Source organism: Salvia splendens, chromosome 20 (assembly GCF_004379255.2).
Source record: "Salvia splendens isolate huo1 chromosome 20, SspV2, whole genome shotgun sequence".
NCBI classification, from domain to species: Eukaryota; Viridiplantae; Streptophyta; class Magnoliopsida; order Lamiales; family Lamiaceae; genus Salvia; species Salvia splendens.
The window spans coordinates 21,148,560-21,165,973 of NC_056051.1; the positions used below are offsets into that span (position 1 = coordinate 21,148,560).

Consider the following 17,414-nt stretch of genomic DNA (forward strand, 5'->3'; position numbering starts at 1 on the left):
CTCTGAAAATGGAAAAAGGAAAAAGTCAACAGAGGGGCCACAAAAAATATAGGAAAAAAGCAAGGCCAGAAAATCAAGAAGAGAATTCACCTCTACAAAGTCCGTTGGCCATGCAAAAGGCTCACAGACATGTTCCGAAGGGGCCGCCAAGACAATGTCTTTCTCCGGCGCTCTTGGGGGTTTCTGAATCTTCCCCTTCCCCTTTGCCGAAGTCGACTCCGGCTTTTTTGGATCCGAAGAAGAGGTCTTCTGCCTTTTCGGATTCTTCTCGGCATCAGACGCCGAGCCGGTGGCTTTCTGTCTCTCCGGCTCATTAGATTCGGAGGATTTGCGACCGAGCTTGTTTAGCATGTTCACTGCCAAAAAGCAAGAAAACAAGGTTAGTCTTCGTCGTTAAAGCAGTAAAGCATAAAAAAGAAATCCTCACCCTCAGTCTCTTCGTCCGAAGACGAGGAATCGAACACGAAGTCACCCTTGACGAGCTCAGATTCCGAATACTGTTTCCTAATCATGGGAATCTTATTGAGCTCGCCCTCGAGCTCGTCCAACGGTTCTACCCGAGGATGAGGAATTACGGACTTCGGCCCTCTCCAGGAAAAGTCCGGAGCCGCTGTCCTATTGTAAAAAAAGAAACGATTTTGCCACTTCGGCCATTTGGTTTTACAGAATGCTCTGAAGGGCTGTAAAGGGATCAAGTAAAACCAAGATCCCTTTCTCTTAAACTGAAAGAAATTAAGGATTGCCCTCAGAGACAGATCCTTTTCTAGTCTACGCAGCTCGGCAGCAAAGGCCGATAAGTGCCTCCAAGAATTTGGAGTCACCTGACCTAAAGGAAGTTGAAAAAAATCAAGAAGCTCTACAAAGGCAGGGGGAAGAGGGAAACGAAGCCCGCATTCTAAGCAGGCTTCGTAAACGGTGGCATAACCCTCCGGCGGCGAGTTAGCCCTATGAATGTCGTCGGGAATCACCAGTAACCCCCCAGGAAGAAAATATTTTCCGTGTAAGGATATTACAATATCCTTACTCAAAATGCTGTGAAAATATTCTACCGTCTTCTCCCCGGACCTTTTCCGGCCAGAAGACCCCTCACCCCCCTTCCTACCGCTACCTGATTCAGAAACAGATTCAGAAGAAGAAGACATGATTCTTACTCTTTGATGGTCGAAAGTCTGAAGGAATTCTTGAAGAAGCGGAAGAAAATTTTACGAAAAAGAGAGAGAATACAGAAGAAATAATCGCAAAAGTATTCCAATGATGAAGAGAGGAAATATTTATCAGATTCGCAAAGGCATTTCAAATTCGTCGCACCGTTTCAAATCCCCCTTTTTCTGGATTCTCTGGCCGGATTTGCTGTCACATTTAATGCAGACACGTGCGGAGCACGTCCCCTGATGTCAGCCTCCCCCTTACACTTATCCGAAATGCCGAAGTGATTCACTTCGCTTTTCGGGGGGGTGGTGATGGGATACGAACTAAACAACTAAACAATAATTGCGAGCCCAATAGCAGTGACGGCCCATCAGCCCAAAACCCAAGAAAGAGTATCAGTTCGGCACAACCAAAGAGTTCGGTCACAGCCTATAGCTCGGTAAAAGCCGACCAATCGAGCTCAACTCTCAGATCGGCACAACCAAAGAGTTCGGTCACAGCCCATAGCTCGGTAAAAGCCGACCAATCGAGCTCAACTCTCAGATCGGCAAAAGCTGATCGGCAAAGTTCAGCAGTTCGGTCTCAGCAGTTCGGTCTCAGTATTCGACCGAACAAGGAGATAGTGGACCCATGCAGGATCTCCACGACCTCCACTACACCCACGATCTATTTAGTGGTATTAAGCAGTTATCAACCCCACGACCAGGGCTGCAAACCACGATCTTAGTTCGAATGTATAAATAGAACATAGATCAGATAGACGAGGGTTAAGCTCTCTAGATCCTGAATCTTATAGCGAATCAGTATTGTAATCTGTAAGCGAGACCAAGCAATACAAATTTGCCCTCTCTTCTTCCCGTGGACGTAGATTTACCTCAGTAAATCGAACCACGTAATTTCCCGTGTTGTGATCATTTATTACTTGCATTTATTCCCATCAAAAATTCGCCACATCATCACTACTCGTTTTCTAATCGAATGACATGTAGAATAAGAATAAGTTAAAAGTTAAGCTTTTAATTACGATACTTATTAAAATAAAAATAGTCATTTAAATAACAAAATGGCCATATTCTCGCCAATGTCATAAAATTCGAAAATAGAATATTAATCACAAAATCTTAATTTTTTGCAATTGTCTCATTTGCATGCAAAACAACCGTTGTTGTTCCTCAAAATTACAAAAACATTGTTTAATTAGAATAATAAAAAAATAAAATATTTATTTTAATAAAACCATATTTCTTATTTAATACTATCGAGTATCATAAAAAATGTCAGTTTGTACACGAATGGGATGATTATGAAAAATTGAAATATCATAATTCAGTATACCGTTTCAAATTTTACGTGACTAACTAGAATTTGACCAACTTTAATTAACTATGAATGTCTATAATTCCATTTATTATATAATTAGAGTGGATTCCCTAAGTTCAAATTAGTTTTTATATATTCTACATGTCACTCGATTGGAGTATTATGTGTCACTGCTATAATGAATTCATGTTGTAATCACGTGATTAAAGCAATTACACTAACCACATTTATGACTTTTTCTCTATAACGTCAACTTAAGAACCGAATTTTCAAATCATAAATAGTTTTCCATATGAAAGAATAAATTTGCAATTTTATGAAATTCTTAGTATTTCCTAACTAGTTTTAATCCATATGCTAATGCCCATATTTTATTTTACTTCATGTAATTAATTTTAAAAATCCGTAAAAATAATTCTGTCTAATAACAAAAAACAAACTTAGTCAACAATGTCCAAAACTAAAATAAAAATCTAAAAAAGCAATTAATCATATATATGTTACATGACATGTACCAGTAAAAAAAATGTACTTAGAGAAAATAATAAATTGATAACAATATTATTGGGAAAATTGCTCCGTGGGCAGCGGCGCAATCCCTCTGCAGCAGAATGTCAATAAGCTTGTGTCTTTTTCAATTTACCCAAATTAATAAAAACAAACATACAATCGAGAATATAAGGTCGAAATATTATTTTAATTTATTTGGTTCTATTTTCTAGGACACTTCCAGAAAATAATTATGGACCCTCACGAACTCTAACATTGATGGGCTATTGAGCTGACTCCCATTCTTATTTATATTTTTCAAGAAATTAAAAATATTATTTAATTAAAATGGTATCTTTAGTTATTGAGAACCTTCCAACAACTCAAAAACAGAGAAATTGGATTGCATTTCAAACTTGAAGTTTTACTCCCCCAAATGCTATACGACACTTGTTGTTTTCAGCTTTTTTTTCCAAAGGCAAATAACTATCTTCCCTAATAAGTCAATCATTTTTTTTATTTACTAAATTTATGAATATATATTGTGTGAATTTAATATTTATGATGCACACACACTGCCACCTTACATAATTGTTTTTTCTGTTAATTTTCATGCTTGTATGAATTCACCAATTATATTCACAATGAATGGGTAGTATTCCCGAATCAAATTCAAAATTTCATTTTATGTAACGTGCGAGGACTTTTTTTCTTTATAGTTTAAATTAAATTTGAATACTCTACTGCACACTCTCTAATGGAAAAAAAAGTAATTTAAAATCACAAATTTGTTAATTATATTTAATTTTGTAGAATAATTTATAAATTAGTAGTTTAATATATAAATATGTACTTATTATATCATTTGATACTATTAGAAGATTTGTCGTATCTAAAATTCTTCAACCAGATATACTCAGCTACCTTTTACAAATCATTATACTCAAGTTTTAAATAAAAATGGACAAGGTTTGAATTATTTGGTTTGATCAAGTTTTAGATAAATGGACAAGGTTTGATTTACATGGAACTCAAAACCCTATATATATGTTCAATAATTATATTGCAGCAAAAGGCTATTTCCTGATTAATATTTGTCCAATGAGAATAAATATACAATTATACAAACCTATATAGACACATATATATAACAAGTAGTACTACTATTAAGCATGAGAGTGCAATATTGTTGTCATATAACAAATACAATGCACATGGAACTTGTAACGTTGTGATTTTCAAAACACTATACAACCAAATGCTATCAAACAAAAACTAGTTGTTTTCATACATTCATATATTATATTGGCTATATATATGTGTGTAACCCTCTTTTCCACTGTTTAGGATGTGTTTGAGTTTTCAATACTCTGAAAACATTTTGACTTATTTTGATGTGATATATATATGTTTTCATAGAATTTGGGTCATTGCTTGTCTTCTTCGTGATGGACTTATTCATCATGTAAAACCCAAATGTATCCCACTTTTTATCTTGATTTAGTTTAAATATTCCCACGATTATTATAGAGATAGATCGAGTTACGTCATGGTTCGAAGTGCTAGGATTTTAATTGGTGCACGGGATAATTTGATTTTACTTTTTTTGAATTTAAAAGATTTTTTATTTTATATGGGTTAGTTTGATTTTCCTTTTATTTGAATTTAAAAGAATTTTTTTTATGGGTGTCATCTTTTGTCTTTCACTTAAATCTTCAACTCGAACCATCATTTTCTTTTAGTTGACGCTGCTTGCGTAACACAGATAAATAAAATTCTGGGATAGGGACTAGTCTACCATCGAAGTCCATTTAATTAAAATACAACAATGCGAGATTAAAATATACAAAATATACAATCCATATAAGCACAATATATAATTATAAAATGTACACAATATTTTAACTTTGTAATCAAATCGAGTAAACTAAACAAGTTACAAGCCCTTAGATTTTTGTATTTTTGCCCCCTTTTTTTTGAAAGAAAAAACTTTGCATTAACCAACAGCCGATCCGAGCAAGAACTCCCATATTCACGGGCCATGGTAGGCATTGTTGCATAAGAGTAGTAGGAACTGCTTTTTTTCATTATAAACTTTTTTGATTTATATAATTCACACCAACTAAGTTGTATTTTATCGTGTAGCTCAAACTACCTTCTCAATCTCAATGCACAAATTACTTTTTAATTCGATTCTTAAGTGACACTCCATGATCTTTCTTGAGTTGGCCGGATAGTATCGAGTAGAATCAATAAATTTTTATTCATATATGCTTTAATGGGCCATTCAAATTGGTTATTTTGGGAAATTAAACATTGTGGTCCATCACAGACACAGTTGCAAATTTAAATGTGTAGCTGACGGGTCCGGATGAGCCGAATAATCGAGCTAAACAGCAACCCTATTGTGACTCCTTCCTTTTCCTTTGTCGTCTGAAGCCCGTCACTTAACTTCCATTCCAGCCAACAACATGGCTACAAAGCTGATAAAAAGAGGCCGACTTTTCCTACAATGGCATCTCGTTTTCGTAACAAGTTCATTCTCCCTTGATACGTCTACGTCTAGTCTAGTCTAGTCTAGAACAGTCACTACCATTAAAGAAAATTATGCACCATAATTGTGGTATAGACCAAGATTTATAGAGGATATTGGCTCACAGGATTAGGAACTACAATCAAATTAGTGCTTCAGCCAGTAGTTTCGGAGCTGGGACATGTGCAGCAGGATTTCATCTCGGCCTTGATTTGTGACACTGCTCGTCATGATCCAAGGTGGGGTGGACTTGAAGAAATCGCGTATCAATTCCTGAAAGTCGCGGACGTTTTCTTCAGGTCGTTTCCCTCCATTCTTCTTCTTTTTACGTTTGTCACACTTGGTGAATACCAAAGTCATAGGAATCTGGAGCAAGTAAAGGTTATCTAGATATAACTCTTGAGGACAAAATAAAAACAAATCTCAAGGTTTACAATATGCAAAAACTCTGGAAAAAGATTGGTTGAATGATGCTAACCTCATTTTGTCCCAACCAACTTGCATACTCAAGATCAATCTTTTTTGCAGGAATGCTGGCATCAATCAAAAGAAATACAGAGACAAGAGTCGGGCGGTTGAGGAAGTAGTCTTTCGTGAATTTGGCCCAGTCAGTCCGAACCTCATGAGGTGCAGCAGCAAATCTTTCCAACACAAACAAACAACTGATTACCACCCAGTTTTCATCAACACAGATAAAAAAGTTAATTGCCAGACACCGCTCAAATAATTAATAGCAAGAAATTACACTAGGATTTCCAAGAAAGGTACAATCAACGCCTTAACTCTTAGCCTTTGCTTTTTGCAAAGAAGATATATTTACTAGATAAACCTTAAATTACACAAAGATTTAAGTGACAACTCATTTAATTGCATCGAGAAATAATTCATAACAGTATCAAAATATTTAAAATTGTTAAACACTACAAATATAGTAATGGTATCTTTGTTCTTCCCATGCATTTATCCTCAATTCTATTTTTAATATTCTTTTTACTCTCACATTCTAAAAAAGTGGCTCAAAATCTGCAAGAACATCCTACGATCACAAAGCCGATGCAGGTAATCATAGAAGATCATGCTCCCTCTAGTAGTAAAAGTTCACTCAAGCCAGCCTCTCACATTGTAAAGTAGTAACTAGCAAGTTTGTACAGATTATGACCAATCCCACAAGAAACACACCTCTACCAATACGGCAACACCAAATAATTTAACTCAGTAAACCGAGAAAAAGCCAGCAGGATATCAGGATAAGATTAGTACCCGTAGCCGGGCAAATCAACCAGGTACCAACTATCATTGATCCGAAAATGGTTGATACATTGTGTTTTCCCTGCAAAACATGACACAAATCACGTTTTATACTCAGTAACGGAGGCCACGACCACGACGACTCAAAAACCTCTTCACCAAACACATATTTCACTTTAAACTACTTTTAAGAACAAATTACTCAAATTAGAACCATCAATCTATTTTCTCACCAACAATTAGCCACAATTCAACCTACCTTGACAATATGTAGTATTTGATTAAAACCCCCATCTCAATAATGAAACCGTTAATTCAACAGAAAATATGATTTAAAAGCTCAAAACACACACACACACACACACACACGCAGAGAAAAAGGAATTTCTACCGGGCTTCTTAGAGGTGAGGGCGAGGCGCTTTCTCCTGACGAGCGAGTTGAGCAGCGACGATTTCCCAACATTGGAGCGGCCGACGAGGGCGAACTCCGGCGCCCCGTCGGCGGGGCATTCCTCTGTCTTGACGCTGCTCTTCACGAAGTCCGCATTGACGACATCGACGCCGTGGCCAGCGAATTTGCTGAGCACGATGTTGGAGCCCTTGAGAATCCTGGCGGTCAGCGGCGCCTCCTTGAGCGACGAGACGTCTGTCTCCGGCGGGAGGAAGAGCGATTCGAGCGACAGCTGCAGGCTCTCTTGGTCTTCAGGCGTGGCGGTGGGGGTTGGAGTGAGGGTGGAGAAGTGGGAGAGGGGCGGGGGCGGAGGCGGAGGTAGAGGAATTGGGGATTTTGAATTGGATAAGAGAGCGGAAGTGATGAGGAAGAATTTGGGGGTTTTAGGAGATGCGAAGAAATGTGAATGGATTCTAGGGATTTGCTGTGTTAGAAACATCTCTGCGAATCACCACCCTCTTTGTTCTTTCTCCTCTCTATGAAGTTGTATGCTACAGATTACAGAGAGAGGGTTTGTCTGTTGAGTTGAGATACGAGATTTTTGTTTTTAATTTAAGAATATTCATTTAATCTATTTTTTATAATATAGTTTACTCATATTTAACGTTGGGGGTAAATACATAACACATACAAAATGTTTCACATTTGTTTTATATTAGTACAAAAAGTTTGAAGTTTACATAAATGGTACAAAATGTTTCACTCGTATTTCAATTTTGTACATTTCGTTATTTTTGTTTGGATATCGTTAACTCTTTGTCTATGTGAAGTATAAAATATTTCATAATTGTTTCATGATATTACAAAATTTTTTATCATTGTTTCATATTAGTACAAAAAATTTCATAATTGTTTTATGGTTTGTACGTCACATAAGTGAAAAGTTACATCATTTAAACACATGTAACGGAATGTATTAAATTGAAACACAAGTGAAATATTTTGTATGATTATGTAAACTTCAAACTTTTTGTATTAATATGAAACAAACGTTAAACATTTTGTATGCGATATGTATTCATCCCTTAAAGTTGTTAGTGTAATGAAAAAGGTATACATCTTCTCAAAAACAATATACCCTTTAAAAATTAACATATTCAAAAGAAAAAAAGATATATAGAAAGGTAAACTATTTTTTAAATAAAATAATAATACAAAATGCAATTTAAAAAAAAAGGTAAATATAGTAGTTATAGGATTTTACCTCTCAATTATAGAGAGGTAAAGATACCTATTCAAAATGAAAAAAAGGTATAATATCTTAGTGAGTATGCTATGAAATGTAATATGTTGACCCAACTATCTTCACCAGTAATAAAATGTGAAATCAACCCAACTAATTCTGAATACCCTTTCGGCATTGACCAACCAAAGGATATGTGGCTGGCTCAATAAGCACAGTCCTAATATTTACAAACGTTGCATTTTGGTTTCCACCTTGACGATAATGTGTATTTCAGTATTTCATCCATGGGAGTTGAAACGCATATTTGTTCCACCTCATCTAATTTTTTTCATAAGTCTAAAATATATTATCTAGAATATAGTTTATTCATATTTTTAGATTGTTAAGATTTGATGTGATTTTATTTGATTTATTAGTCTAGTATATCTTTTATAAATATGTGTGAAGTATTGATTATTATTAACAACGAAAAAATAAAATGTTTTTATCAATCTCTTTATATAAACAATTTCTATCATTTTCTTCAAGAAAAGAATGTCGTTCTCTTTCCTCTTGGAATATAAAATCACCACATGTTTTTTATAATTTCTTCTGTACATATTAACTAATACAGCAAACTTGCTTATATTTATGCCACCTATCGTGAGAGCAACTCTCTTTCAAATTGTTTAATCGTTTCGATGAGAACTCGACAGTAAATGGCTATGAAATGTGACACACCAAGATTGATCGCTGCCCGATTTCATAGCCAACTCTAGAGCTCATCTTGAACAAATTCATACCAGTCTAACATCGGGTTAGGGTTAGGGCAACTGACATCTATTTTCATTGTGGTCTTAAACTTATGGTGGATTGCTCAAATGAGAGTGCCATTGACGATGGCCTATTTCACAATGTTGCACCACACCCACCTGACCAACGCCGGCCATGGGAACAAGGTTGTTTTCCAGCTGAGAGAAGGCCGGTTTATGGATAAACCTTGGAGATATCGTCAAGTTGTTTATCTTTATCTTTCGTTTGCTATTATCTTTAGTTATGAGTCTTGTGTTTATCTTTAGTTATTCAAACTATTCGGTAAGTTTGTATCAGCTGAAGTCTGAGGCCTCGCAAAAAGATAGAATTGGTATTGACTATTGAGAATAAAATTAATCAATCATTTATACGATAAATGTAAACCACCTTCAGTATTTTATGTAATGAACAATGATGTGAGATAAATTACATCAATGACCTATGCTACTTTGCTATTAGTTTGCATAATGCAGTGACCAAACTACCATCATCAATCCTTCAGCGAAGGGAATCATAGTAAAACTCGGTGGTGAGTTTCACCTTACAAAATGAAGCCCTATTTCTCATCCGTTGGTGATGGAACACTACTGAGCAGCCATATTAGAACAACACCGATGAGGGCGCCAGAGAGATGCGCGATGTGGTTTACGTTCTGCATCGCACCTCCTCGGAAGCTTCCACCTAAGCTCGCCGAAGCTTGGGCTGCTTCCATAACCTGATATGGGTTATCAACGTTAACCACAAAACTCAATTTTACAAGCATTCACACGAAAACTAGTTCTGAGTCACGAAAGAAACCATGCATCAGGTAAATATCAGTTTATGTCCAGAGCAATGTCCAACATTTCAGCATCTTCACAATCTCAGTGTAACATTTCCGGCACCTAAAACCTAATGTGACACGCACTCAGTTTGATTCAGAAATACATGCTAATATACGAAATCTAATATTTCCCATGGGCACAATACGGTGAAGTGACGTGAGATTTCAAGTGCCATAAATATCACATATGGGACATAATTGTTAAAATGTTGAAAATTTGAGTAATCTATCAAACGTCAAGAAGCTATATCAAGACACTAGTGCCACAGTTACAAAGTTACTGGAACCAAACAAAAGGTCTCGTAGCTATGAACCTTTTCTACCACAAATTGCCCCAATATAAGAACTTCGAGGATTTTTCTCCAGTCCCATGACATCTGCAGCACATGTAGATAGAGTTTCAGCAGCTTAAAAAAAGCAAGCAATATACGTCACCTCATCCCTCGAGAAAGGCTAACATTCATCCTACCTTCACGAGGACACTAACAGCAAAGAGTCCAAATACAGCACCTGATGCCCCGATGGAAACAGCATTTCTTGGAAGAACCAACCAAGAAACAAGGTTCGCCCCCGCACCTGTCAAAATATAGGAAATCCACAGAGCAAAGTTCCCCTCTTCTTCTTCAACAAGTTTTCCTGGATCAAAAAGAATTTACAAGCCAGCCGTTAGCACTAGTCATGACTTCAAACTTTTTTAAAGGGAACGGGCGCAAAACTTCTCACCAAAAATATACAAGAAAAACAGATTGCTCGATAGATGGCTCCTGCAAGCAAAAATACTTTCTGAATATGATCTCAAATTCCAAAAGTAAGAACATAGAGAATGAGCAGCCTTACCAGTTGAAATGACAGAACGTAGACGTTATAAATTGGTACCAAGCAGGATTATTATGATACAGATACAGTTCCTTAATCAACGGAACCTATAATCGGAGCAAATCCTTAGTTAGCTTCTTCACAAGAACTAACTCCACCGGTTGGCATTGTTTATGAACTAAAGAACCCAAAATTTCATGAGTTTTTCTCTCGGACAAATGAAACTGTCGACTTCCATCACACTAAGACACTAGAGATAGCAGCCGAAAAATTTTATAACCCTATACTTTACAGACTAAGGCATAATGCATAATACAATCACCACCTATCTAGTAAGTATGTACAAGATAGTGAAACATCAAAAAATATGAGATTATTCAAACCTGGAACACGTGATCGGCCACATATATCCCGATATTGACAAGTAGAATCCAAAATATGCCATTAACACGCTTCACAACCTTCCTTTGCTCTTCGGGCTTCCCAAGTTCCAGCTGTGATATAATGTCTAAGTGAAACATCATCAAACTGAATTACAAATTATACAGAAATCAAATCCCTAAATCTTGGTCAGTTACAAGCTTATTCCAATAAACAACTAGATAAACCTTTTATATGAAAATTTTCCCCTCTTTTCCAATAACAGCAGCAAACTTAGGGCTTCACCAGCTGTGGCATAATGTCTAAGTGAAATATCATTAAATTGAATTACAAATCCCTAATTCATAGTCAATTAAACCTTCGAAATAAAGCAAGTGAATGAAAATACAGCACAAAATTCTATTTCTATTGTAATAATAAATCAGAAAATTTAGGCAATTCATGTAAAAGTACCAAATGTAACTAATAATAGGAGTGAAACTGGAAACTGACCTGAATTATCCTTCGCTCGGCAGAGAAACAACCGGGAAACCGAGTTCGCACACAATCCAAAGTTAACTCGACTGAGTTGAAGAGGAAGAGGGCGCAGCGCAGCCGCTTTGTGGGGACGGACGCTGTGGAATTTCGGCACTGCGAGAAACTGCTTCTGCTGAAGCTGAAGATTGAGCTGAAGCATTTTTCTGCTTTTGGATTAAAGCAAACCAATACAAATGAAGAAGATCACATCGACATCGATGAAATCGCTACCGCAAAACATTACTATTTTATTAACACCCGTGATTTGATATGCATCGCACGTAAATGTTTCCAATTATAAATACAAAATAAATGAATATATAAAACCATAAACCATGTATGGCTATATCTTTCCCCCAACTATTACATTACTATGCACAAAAACAAAATGCATATACAAAATGCACAAATACACACAAAGTGACAAATGACAAAAAACACTACACAAACATCTAAATTTAATAGACGTTTTGTTTTATGAGAGATATATAACAAAGACACATTCAATAAAAACACGTGTAAGATGGGGAGAATCCTCTGCTGTGTTATAATATAACGTAGCGGGGTTGCTATGGTTAAACGTAACCACTATCATATGAAAAGCAGTAGGATGGTAGAATTTTAAACACGTAGTACTATAATTCTATTTCTCTCATTGTTTTTTCCCTATTTCTTTCCTTAATTAAATATCCGGTGGGCCAATGCAACTTTTTTACATGGAATAGTCTTACTACCAATAAACTTGTAGAGCTTAATAGAAATAAAAAAAATGAAAACAAATTAGAGAAGGTATTGCTTCTTATTGAATGGTTGTAGAGTTTGATCTACATAGTAATTATTTATATAAAATAAAATCAACTCAATTAGAATTATGTAAGAATTATGTATACTAAATTTACCTGTAGATATATTTCCATAAATATTAAAAATAAATAATAAATTTTACTATTTTATATTGCATATGATAGTTTTAATATACTAAAGGGTTAAAAAATTATGTAATAAATTAATGTTAAATTTATTTATTTCATTACAAAGAATTTAATTTTTAAAATACATACTAGTAAACATAATCCAAAAATCAAAAGTCAAAATTAGAACCTACTAATTTAAGACATAATTGAGCAAAACACCCAAATTGAAACTTTTAAATATTAAATATATATTTAAATCTCAATATAATACCCAAGTAGTACATTAATACCCAAAATAAAGCCCAAAAATTATGGAATACATAAATTAATAAACCTGCATCTATTTAAAAGTGTTTCAAATCTTCTTCAAGAAGTTTGCATTTGGTTGGACAATTTGAGAAGCCATTATTGCTCCATAGGAGCTGTCTTTTTTCTATCCAATGGCTGTCATTTCGCAAAATGACCAAAATAGCAAATAAAATAGCTTCACAATTTCTCGCCAAAAAGAGCAAATAAGTCTTTTCATTAAACTGATATTTTAGATTATGATGGATGTATCACGCGTGTGTTTCATCTATATGAGAAAATAGAGAATTAAGTGCGTTGAAATAAAATATTAGTTGTAGTACTTGTAGTACAAGTATTTTATAGCTTAAAATATAAAACAAAAATATTTCTAACAAGACATCTTATAAATTGTTTTGCAGTCCAATATAGAAGAATCTACAAACCATATATGTGTCTAACCGTTCGTAATAATGTTTAGTTGTTTACAGAAAAACCAATTGAAATTAATTATCTACAAACTAAATTAAGTCAAAGCTACTAACTAAAAATTAAAATACATGGAGAGATAATTATACATATGAAGGAAATTTATAATAATAATAATAATATATTGAATTTTTAAAGGAAACTAATGAGTGTAGATAAATTTGAAAGGAAAGATTTAATGATGGAAAATAACAAATCCTATAGGTTAGTTTCTTGATTCTTATATGGCTAATTAAGTGAGTCCACAATAGCGGAGCCGCGGCTCCCTATTGCTAAGGAAATGAAGAGCTGCAGCGGGGGAGAGCCCATGGGCGCGCCGCGGAGTTGGCCTGGCCGGGGCTCTTGGGCGCCGGGCGCGGCGCCCTATTGTGGCGGCCGAGAGCCGCGGTGCCCGCCCGGGTTCGATTTTTTTTATTTTTTATTTTTTAATAGTTTTCAAAAAAAATTATATATACCTCATTCCACACATTTTCACCTCACACACATTTTACACCCTAATTTTCATTCTCTATAATTTTTTTAGTCTCAAAATACAAGGTGGAGATGATGACTCCCCCGGCTATGGAGAATCGGGATATGGCAACATTCCACCTTCCCAACTGGAGATCGAATCCCACCCCCCCTCCATCCTAGATGTGGAGTCTGCAATCGCCGCCGCCGTGGCAACAGACACCCCAATATCGGGGTCAGTTCTCCTCTCATCTGCAGAGGAACGTGGGTCGTCCCCAATTAAGGTTCGGCGGCTACCAGCCCAATATGGACGCGATCAACACCCCTTCTCAGCAATTCCAATCCACCCAATCTCCTCTGTTTGAATCTGATAGATTCACATGGCAGCAGTTGATGGGGACATCGGAGACCCCGACGTCCGGACGTGTGGACACGGGGAGAGGAGGCGGTGGTGGGCGAGGCGCCGGCCGCGACGGAGAGCAGCAAGGAGGTGGCCTTGGCGGCGGCGGCGGCGGCGACAGCGGTGACGGTATCGGTAGCGGTCCACGGGGGTCGTACTACAAAACGGCGGAGCCCGTTGCTATTGCCAGGGCCTGGGACGCGGTCATGACGGATGTCGTAGTTGGTACGGATCAGATCGACGTATGCTTCTAGAAGCGCGCCAGTGTACAACGGATTCAAACCGCCATGCAGCACCGAGTGTACACACGACCAGATCTGGAAGAAGTTCACCAAGATCACTAGAGCCCTCAAGAGGTTCACTGGCATAAACGACAACCAACTCCGCTCTGCTGAGAGCGGCCGCAGTGAAGCCGACATACAAGCGTTGTCGAGTCAGTTGTTCAATACGGAAGGGTGGCCCAAGTTCGGCTACTGGGACGAATTACTCGTTCTGCGGGACTCCTCGAAATTCAAGGCCATCTGCGAGGAAGAGCGTGCTCCTGGTGCAAAACGGACAAGACTCGGCATCGCCGACAACTACAGTAGTAGTAGCGGCTCACGTACCTTCGACCTCAACGACGATGTTTCGGATGAGCCCCTCTCGACACTCTCCAGGCGCCCACGTCCATAGGGCCAGCAGTCCGCAATCCGAGAAGCTAGATCCGCCTCCCAACTCTCTGCTGCGGGCACGTCTGGATCGCGCCCAACACCGGCCGCGGAGGCGTTGAGCCATACCCTGGAGGTGCAGATGATGAAGCAACTTCAGAAGAACTTGTCCTTGTACAAGAAGTCGACCAGCCCGGTCACCAAGGGGATGTACTACGAGCTCATACTGAGGCTGAGGTCGAAGTTGGGGTTCAGCGAAGCGGCGGAGGTGGGAACGGTGGGCGGCGGTGGGGGTGGCGGCGATGGCGATGAAGCTGGTGAAGAAGAAGCGGCGAATTCTGATGACGCCATCGAATAGGCGGCGGTGGCGGTGTTTTTTTAATGTTTTTATAAAATTTTCATTGTATAATTTTCCCCTATCTATAATACAACGAAGATTTGGTTTTAAATTTTTTTTATTAATTTGTGGCTTGGATTTGTCCACTATTAGGGTGGATAAGTTTTTTTTATGGCCTGGCCAAGTTTTTATGACTTGAGCTTGGGCTTGGCCTGGGCCTTCGCCTCCACCATTATGGACACTCTAAGTAACTGGGTTCACGTATTGTTTTGAATTTGATAAAATATTACCAACAAATCCTATCTTTTTGTCTCTACGAATTTAGAAGATGAAAATAGGAAAAACTTATTCAATACAATTAAAAAGCTAAATAAAAAAAATAATATTCTAGATGAAAATAGGAAAAAATTATTCAACACAAATAAAAAGCTAAATAAAAAAATAATATAGAAAAAATTATTCAATACAAATAAAAAAATAATATTCGCTCACTGTGGGGCTCGACCCCACAACCACAAAAATAATATCGAAAACATTATTCAATACAAATAAAAAGCAAAAATAATATAGAAAACATTATTCAAGACAAATATAAAAAATTAATGTTCGCCCACCGTGGGGCTCGAACCCACGACCACAAGGTTAAGAGCCTTGCGCTCTACCAACTGAGCTAGACGGGCTATTTAATAGTTTTCTACTATATATTTATCCATAGACGTCTTTAATGAATTTTAATGTACAAATAGTAAAGTAATCATAAGAAAGAAAAGATGATTGAAGTATTAGTAGTGAATTATTGATTAGAATTTAGAAGGAAAAAAATTACTAATAGAATATTGGACTATTTTTATGGGACATGCAAATATGAAAATATGTCTATTTTTATAGAACCAATGGTGTATATTTTATGAAATATTTATGAATAATGAATAGTAAAATAATAATGTAGTTGTATTTGAACAGTGATCGAATTAAAAAAGTTTTGGCAACGTGATCAATTATATAATTCCAGTTCTATTAATCCATGATTAATCCATGATCCGAATTGAATCTAGAATGAGTGGATTTCTAGAATGTGTTAAAGATTGTGCATTTAACTTACACGTACATGGAACTTGGATTTAAATGCAATGAATCGTCTCCATCAATAATTTGTGGAACTACTTAGTGATTTACTTTCCAATAATTGATATAAAACGAAATGATAGATGCGCACTACCAAATTTGTCATTATCATGCAATAAACACAACATGTCCTACCTAAATAAATAGAAAAAACCAAAACATATAAAAAACAAATACGAATTGCACTATTCGTGTTATATTCGGTATTGAAATTGTCATGCCCACATTTTCTAAGGATAGAAAACAAGGTTGATCGCGACTAGGGGAGGATTAAAGAAGCGGGGAAGAAAGAGGAAAACAACATAACTCGACCATAGCTCGAAACAAACGGGAATAGCTTGAATAAAATCAGAGTATCTCAACAATCAACAACTCAAAAATAAATATCATCTCAACGATACAAGAACTCAAAAGAAGGACAACTACTTAGCGGATGCATTTGAGAGAAGGAATATGCCACGTGTGAAGACATGACCCATTCTACACACTTAAATTTCTTCAATGGTCTTGCTCAACACCCGCCGCGCCCGTCACGCTCAACCTGCAATTTTTAAAAAGAAAAGCAGGGCTGAGTACTTGATGCACTCAGTGGACTCATGCCGAAAATATTTTATAAAAAGTATTTATCATGCCACCATTGAGTGACCTTGGGGTTTTAACTTTAGAAATCGCCCAAGACACTAAAATCATTTCCATCGTAAAACTCGTGACTGCAGTCATTTTCCCATAGATGTCTACCATATCTGATCCATTGATGACAAGGAATGTGGCCACATTCCAAGTCACTAGACCGGCCGACCCAAAAGACGGCTCACGATCTCCATAGGTGTACACTAGCCTGAATAGGGACTCACTCGCTAGACAGACCCGAATTCGATTATCCATTGATGGCAAAAGCCACATCAGATAGGTTCCATAGAATAAAACAAAACACGGCATGACAAATATTCATATCATTTTCACATAAAAAAGTATACTTAGGGCATTGCCCTTATTTAAAAAGAAAGCTCACCTCGCTTGCTTATACCACACAATCACGACTTTACGCAACCTTTTACTCTTG

General features: G+C 36.8%; 2 protein-coding genes and 1 non-coding gene across 3 annotated transcripts; all 3 read right to left on the reverse strand.

The window, feature by feature from the left end:
* Nucleotides 1-5,202: 5,202 nt before the first annotated feature.
* Nucleotides 5,203-7,716, reverse strand: LOC121782998 (GTP-binding protein At2g22870-like). The gene is made up of 4 exons (XM_042181027.1): nt 7,131-7,716; nt 6,752-6,821; nt 5,970-6,132; nt 5,203-5,857 (listed from the first exon to the last, which is right to left on the reverse strand). Exons 1-4 carry the CDS (start codon nt 7,627-7,629, stop codon nt 5,639-5,641), a joined length of 951 nt encoding a protein of 316 aa, XP_042036961.1. The 5' UTR covers nt 7,630-7,716; the 3' UTR covers nt 5,203-5,638.
* Nucleotides 7,717-9,516: 1,800 nt separating this feature from the next.
* LOC121782645 (rhomboid-like protein 11, chloroplastic) lies at nt 9,517-11,966 on the reverse strand. The gene is made up of 8 exons (XM_042180580.1): nt 11,681-11,966; nt 11,416-11,476; nt 11,191-11,335; nt 10,829-10,914; nt 10,715-10,755; nt 10,461-10,627; nt 10,306-10,368; nt 9,517-9,883 (listed from the first exon to the last, which is right to left on the reverse strand). Exons 1-8 carry the CDS (start codon nt 11,862-11,864, stop codon nt 9,725-9,727), a joined length of 906 nt encoding a protein of 301 aa, XP_042036514.1. The 5' UTR covers nt 11,865-11,966; the 3' UTR covers nt 9,517-9,724.
* A 3,867-nt stretch (nt 11,967-15,833) lies between these two features.
* On the reverse strand, nt 15,834-15,906 carry TRNAK-CUU. The gene has a single exon. It is a non-coding gene; the product is annotated as a tRNA-Lys (tRNA).
* Nucleotides 15,907-17,414: the final 1,508 nt, after the last annotated feature.

Bases quoted from the DNA above. Each gene is read 5' to 3' on its own strand.
- LOC121782998 (XM_042181027.1), bottom strand. From the start codon at position 7,629: ATGTTTCTAACACAGCAAATCCCTAGAATCCATTCACATTTCTTCGCA. The intron at 6,822-7,130 runs GTAGAAATTCCT...CATGTTTTGCAG, and splicing joins CCTCACCTCTAAGAAGCCCG to GGAAAACACAATGTATCAAC. The intron at 5,858-5,969 runs GTTAGCATCATT...TACTTGCTCCAG, and splicing joins GTTGGTTGGGACAAAATGAG to ATTCCTATGACTTTGGTATT.
- LOC121782645 (XM_042180580.1), bottom strand. From the start codon at position 11,864: ATGCTTCAGCTCAATCTTCAGCTTCAGCAGAAGCAGTTTCTCGCAGTG. The intron at 10,915-11,190 runs GTTTGAATAATC...CTCCGATTATAG, and splicing joins TGGCCGATCACGTGTTCCAG to GTTCCGTTGATTAAGGAACT. The intron at 10,628-10,714 runs GTGAGAAGTTTT...TTTTTGATCCAG, and splicing joins GTTTTTCTTGTATATTTTTG to GAAAACTTGTTGAAGAAGAA.